This window comes from Emydura macquarii, unplaced genomic scaffold, assembly GCF_026122565.2.
Source record: "Emydura macquarii macquarii isolate MOO-44397 ecotype Brisbane River unplaced genomic scaffold, CSIRO-AGI_Emac_v2 contig_3240, whole genome shotgun sequence".
Lineage (NCBI taxonomy): Eukaryota > Metazoa > Chordata > Testudines > Chelidae > Emydura > Emydura macquarii.
This window is the reverse complement of record NW_027133377.1, coordinates 3,329,437-3,335,436: the sequence shown is the minus strand read 5'-3', so window position 1 is coordinate 3,335,436 and position 6,000 is coordinate 3,329,437. Positions and strand designations below refer to the sequence as shown.

The 6,000-nt window shown below is 38.4% G+C and overlaps 1 protein-coding gene across 4 annotated transcripts in view; it reads right to left on the bottom strand.

Moving 5' to 3' along the window:
- Positions 1–1,055: 1,055 nt before the first annotated feature.
- Positions 1,056–6,000, bottom strand: part of WT1 (WT1 transcription factor) — a 46,603-nt gene continuing 41,658 nt past the window's right edge. For all 4 annotated transcript variants that reach the window (XM_067532131.1, XM_067532132.1, XM_067532133.1 and 1 more), the window contains one exon: positions 1,056–2,965. In XM_067532131.1, coding sequence (XP_067388232.1) covers positions 2,844–2,965 — 122 coding nt within the window. In that variant the 3' untranslated portion in view covers positions 1,056–2,843. The remainder of the gene's footprint in view (positions 2,966–6,000) is intronic.

The following is a 6,000-nucleotide window of genomic DNA, read 5'->3' as shown; positions in this document are numbered from 1 at the left end:
TTCAGAGCTAATGTTTGTGGACTATATTTGTACAACTAGTAAAGCATCTCAAAAGTTAGATTACATGTCTGATATAATCTCTAGAACAAGAATGAGGTAACAAGAAGAAAGGACATAGAAGTCCTCTTTTGACAATGACTGTAAGAAGACTAGAAATAAAAAACAGTAAAAAGTTTAACACTATTCTCATTGTAGTCTGAATGTTATGGGTATGATGAACACCATAGGTTACTGTACTAAGGGGTACTTTCTTTGAAAAAGTGGCTATCATCAAAACACAAAGGAAAAGATATTCAGCCCCCATCAACCCATTTTTTGTCTACACAGTTGTGTATCCTCCTAACGATTATTTGCCCTGCAATTCACAGATGGAGAACTGTTGACACACTTATTTGTAGGGCAGTGAAAGTCTGGGCCATGTTTTCCTGTAGCTTTGGTTATATTTCAAGGAGGTAGTTTTATTTATGTTTGACTAATGTAGATATAACTAGAGGTTGGAATTTTTATTTTGTTTTGGATTATAGTATAAACACATCTGGCACATCTCTCTTTTGGGTGCAGACTAAAAAAAAAACCACCCTGTTTTATAGTCATCATACACTACCGGGGAAATCAGAGGACATTCTTGCTAAATCTGAACTTTGCCAGAGGATGAGGTGGGGCTGTTTTATTTGTTTAATATTGCAGTTTTACACACACCATTCACTCTAAGTATTTGAGGTTTGCCACACTTATAGGTTTCTCAAGAGAGATGCTATCTTTTGGCAGCATAAGATAAAATGATATAAGTGAGTCACAGTACTCCAACAGTAATTAACAGTGATGCAATATTCATATGAAAAAGGAGAGTTGAAGAATTAACTTAAGTTTTCTTGAGTATGCAGCTGCCAAAAGCTTAACCCATCATAGCTAGATCTCCATTGTTTTGCACTATTGCGAAAAAAAAAAAAAAAAAAAAAAAAAACCCAAAACCCAAAACCCCACACCTTGGAAAAAAAATCAAAGTTAAAGAAGGGAAGTAGGATACAATAATTTTGCAAGGTCAAAATATGAGCTTGACAGCAAAAAGTCAGGCTGTATTTATTTACAAAATAAAAATCATGCAGGTTGACAAAGTAACCATTATTTTTATCCTCATTTTCACACTTTAGGAAAAGAATGAGTGTTTTTTCAACCTGTTGAACTGATTTAGTGCATCAAAGTTGTAAATTAGGTCTTACTTGGTATCCAGCCTATGACCTCTAAGCTAAAAAAGGTATCCATGCTAACTATTACATGTGGCTCTATAAAAGGCCAATATTTTCTGTTTCAAAGATTTATTTTACTAAGCTGTCGTGTTTTCACTCACATTGTGTTGGTCTAACCCACTAAAAGACAAAAGGAAAAAAAGATTGAAGCAGCTGTTTTATAACATAATATGAAACCTGATACTGTTTTCTGTTGCCAGTACAATTCCCCAGTCAGATGGATAAATTGTGGTCAAGACCTGGACAGGTTAACTAGTGGTCATCAATGCTGGTGGTACCTTTATATATAAAAATGGAAACTATTGAACATGGCATGTGAAATCTAATACCAGCCTGAAACAAGACAGCTGTTGGACTCTCGTTTTTTTTCTCTTTGAAGGGGCTTTAATTGAAAGCTTGGTGAAAAATGCAGGTTACATTCTTAGTGTTATCAATAATTTGTAACAGCAACAACATCAGAACAGTGATGCATCTAATATTTATACACTTTCTAATTTTAGTTGTCTAAGAGCAATACATTATCAGATATATATACACACACACACACACACACACACACACACAATTTCAAGCAATTAATAGGAAATAATAAACCCCTCCTCCCAAAACAATATATTTCCTCACACTAATAATGTCTCTTTTCACATATACTTGACGAAGAGTCTTTTTAAGTTACTTATTTTAAGAGTAATCTGTTAATGGAGATCCTGGACCAGCCCCGTTTAAGTTCAGTTTTAAGTTTATACAGCTTGCTAGCCACATAACCAGTGTGGCTTACATTGTAAACAAATCCCAAATGTCTACAATGACTGGAATCCCTTTGGGGTAAGAAGGAGATCTGTGAATCTCATGATGGAATAAATTTAAACCAGTACAAAAAAAACTAATTTGAACAGAGAGAATACAGTTTCTGGGGATCAATGCTGTAACGTAAAAGCAAGTTAACTTAATCGTAAGATTCTCAATTTCTGCACAAAGAGGTACTGATTCATCTAGCCTTCGCTGCTCTAGAAACATGGGTTTTTTTAAAAGTTGATTTGTGAAATTCACAGCAAAGCTTACATTTTAAAAATGGGCCCTTAGGCAGTACAAGTACAAAGTTTACCAAAAATGTCTCAGGTATATTTTTGGAGTGTGTGGTTGTATCAGAATTTGGAAACCTTACTATAAGCGCATATGCAGTAAGCATAAAGCTTACCGTAGCAGACGCATGCCCTACACACAGTTTGACTGAATAAGGTGCAATAAATTTGCACCTGGAAAAATTCAAGTAAAAAATAAAAATAGAAAGCTTTTTAGAGAGGAAAAAACCAAACATTAAAAGTAATTATAGTTCATAGTAATATTTAAACTGTAACAGTCTTTGTAATTCCATAACAATGTTACAAAAGAAAATCACTTAACATTATTAGATGGGAATTTTTTTTTAAGTCCAAATGGATGACAAAACTGAACAGAATCCTACAGTTTAGTTAACTTGTCTCAACTGGGTAGTGAAGACAGCCGTAGCTTTCCTTAAGAGGTGGTCAAGGATGACTGAAAACGTTTGCAGTAGTTCATAATGTCCCATCTGGTTTATTCATTTGTTTGAACTGTCTAAAGGGCCAACTGAAGTTTAGTCATGTTCCTCTGGTGCATGTTGTGATGACGGACTAATTCATCAGATCTGGCAAATTTTTTTTGACAGCTGGGCCATCTACAGCTGAATGGCTTTTCACCTGTTAACAAAAATAGCCCATTATTTAACTGGCATAAAGATGGACTAAAACATTTACCATTTATTTTGTTTCTTTTGAACTCCTTTTAATAGGAAACTAACTGTGGGCCCAGCCCTATAAGGTGTTGAATCCCCTGAACTCCCATTCACTTCAATGCTCAGCCCATTGCAAGACCAGACCCTAAATGAGGGCATTCCTCTCTCAACCCACATTTTAAAGATGCCCTTTTAAGATTAAGCTAAACATTTTGCAACAGCACATTCCAAAAGGAAGCACGCAGGCCTGGAACACCAGTGGTTATTGTTTAAAGCCTGATCCAATGTCCATGGAAGTCAGTCATTTCCAATTACTTCAATAGGCTCAATCGAGCCATCAATGCTCAGTGAAGACCTATGGAGCTGGGTAAGAAGAGGTCTATGGAGCTTAGCCTCACGCTTGGTGAGCTGGTACAAAAAGTTCCTCACTGCTTTCCAAGTCAAGCAGACCTCACATGTCCAACTGAGAAGAAAAAATAGGAAATTATTGGAGGTCCAGAATGTTCCATATTTCCCTAGCGCTCCCCTAAGCAGATCAATAATAAAACACCAAACAGACCCAAATAGAAAAATAGTCTTTCTGCACTTTTATCTATTCTTCAATTTACCACAGCATGCAAATACAGTAGCAGGTCACATTTCTGACAGCGCAGAAGTCCTGGAGGAATGTCCTCAGCAGCCCAGAGCAGGTCATAGGTCAGAACAGAATCAGAAATTGTATTCTTTTTCTAGAGTTGTAGTTTAATTCATATAACTTGGATTTTCTATTTGTTTCTTTGTTTCTCTAAGTAAGTATTGGTCTGTTTCTGGACCTGAACTCATCTGTGCTGGCTAGAGGTCCGGCCTTCTCCAATTCAATATACTCTGGAGTTGGTATGAGCTTTCCTAACTATCACTTCCTTGTCGCCCTCTTCCTTGCCCCACAACTTGTGCAGATCATTTGTTGATCATCTGAAAACTTCCAGGGGAAGTTTGGATTGTGGTGAAGTTTAGTTTGTGTATTTTTTTGCAAAATGTCAAGCAATTAAATGGGTTTTAAGGTCTGATTAATTCTGATTTAATGCTTCGACAAGCTCTGATTATTACAGAAAGGTATAGAATGGTTCAGAACAGAGTTGAATTTGTCAGAATTACTAATAAAATCCCAAACTTGTGTAAGTGAACTTCATGCCATCAGTTCTCAGCAGCACTGGCCAAATCATCCTCAGTGATGTGCATTAATCATTATGGGCTAGATTGTACTTTGGGACAATCTCTGAGTAAGAGTAGCATGTAGTTGTGCTGCCTCAGAGACAAATTTGCTTCTCCCCTTGCCACAGTCCTATCCTGGGTGCAGATTACTTTCCCTTCCATGCTGGATCAGCGGCACAATCCTGCACGCTGGACGGGAGGGGACAGTCAAAGCTCTACACACTCCTGTCTGCTCCGGAGGAGGACTAGCAGTCCTGTGAGGCAATACAGGAAGCAAGGCATTGCTTCCTTACTCCCCTGTGCAGATGTCACGGGCTACGTCTTCACTGCCAAAACAGTCGTACCTTTTAGAGTCAGATGGCTAACTCAATTTAGCTGCCTCACTATAAAATCTCTGGGAAGACAAGGCACCTGTAATTTCTACCTTGATGTAGCTAGTCAAGGTCAACTCCAAGGGAGGGGCTATGGTACTGACCTCAGCTAGTTACATCAAGGAAAAAACTGTGTCCCCCTTTGCACTCTTGAATGGAGACATCTTGAGTTAGCTAACTTGCTGTAAAAACACACCTTTTTTGGCAGTGACGACACAGGCACAGCTCATGCTGTGGCTATAAGGTGGGAAGGCTCCAAGCTCTAATCTTTCTTTGGGTTTTAATCATCTCACTCAGGCACAGAACAGAGCTTCTGGTCTTATCTTCACTGGGGGGGGAAAAAAAAGTGTTTTCTTAACTTGAATTAACTAACGTAGTAAAATGCTAGCGAAAATAAGGCAGTGTGTAGTTTTCACATGTTAACAGGTCGAAGTATAACCTACACTTCCCCCATAGCCTTTAATTCAATCTACTAATTTATGTGAAAACTACATACTGCCTTGTCTTTGCTAGGAATTTACCTCATGTTAACCCATGTTAACTATGAACACACCTGTTTTCCAAGAGAAGATGCACCGAATTTCAGACCTCACTCACACACTGTGACAGCGGGCATGCACTGGGGGTTAAAACTGTGCCCCTCACTATTTGCAGACAACGAAAATGTATGTAGCACATTGTCTCAAGCATCCATTTAGGCTGGCAGCCTGGAAAGTGCCAGGCGAATAATTCTGATTGTTGTAGGATCACGAAGTGGGTTTCTGCCCACGAAAGCTTATGCCCAAATAAATTTCTTAATCTTTAAGGTACCACAGAACTCTCGCTGTTTTACAGAAAATGTAGATTCACAAAAATAATTCTAAAATTACCCCCAGAACGTGACGTTTCAGTTAAAATGCAATGGAAAGGGTCTATTTTAATTTCATCTTTGTGTCTCTTCAAACGTTCCTTGAACATTTTGGCAAGTTTTTACTTTAGAGTGTGTGTGCGTGACTGTTTAGTGTTGGCAAAAGGTGCTGTCTTTATCCACAGGAGAGATTACAGGACAAACAACTTAGTAGTGGTGCCAGACCCCACAAGATACCTTATATTAGGCCTCAGCCCTGACCTGTAGGGGCCATAAGTAGAGATGAGAGGATCCTTTAGACTCCACGGCCTCTCTGCTGAGACTGGCACTAAATGGTCTCTTTGTAGGCAATTGTGGTGGTGATAGTTTATGTACAATGGATGCTTGTGGGCTGAGACCACTAAAGCCATTTCACAAAAGCTGACCAAATACATTATGCCAAACTGACACATCCTAAAAGCACAAAGTAACAAGAGTAACCTTTTCTACAGTGCCTAAGTAACAAAAGAGCCTACGTCCTAATTTGAAAAGTGATTTAAGCATCTAGGAACCATGTCTCACTGACCAACAATGGGATTCAGGCTCGTAAGT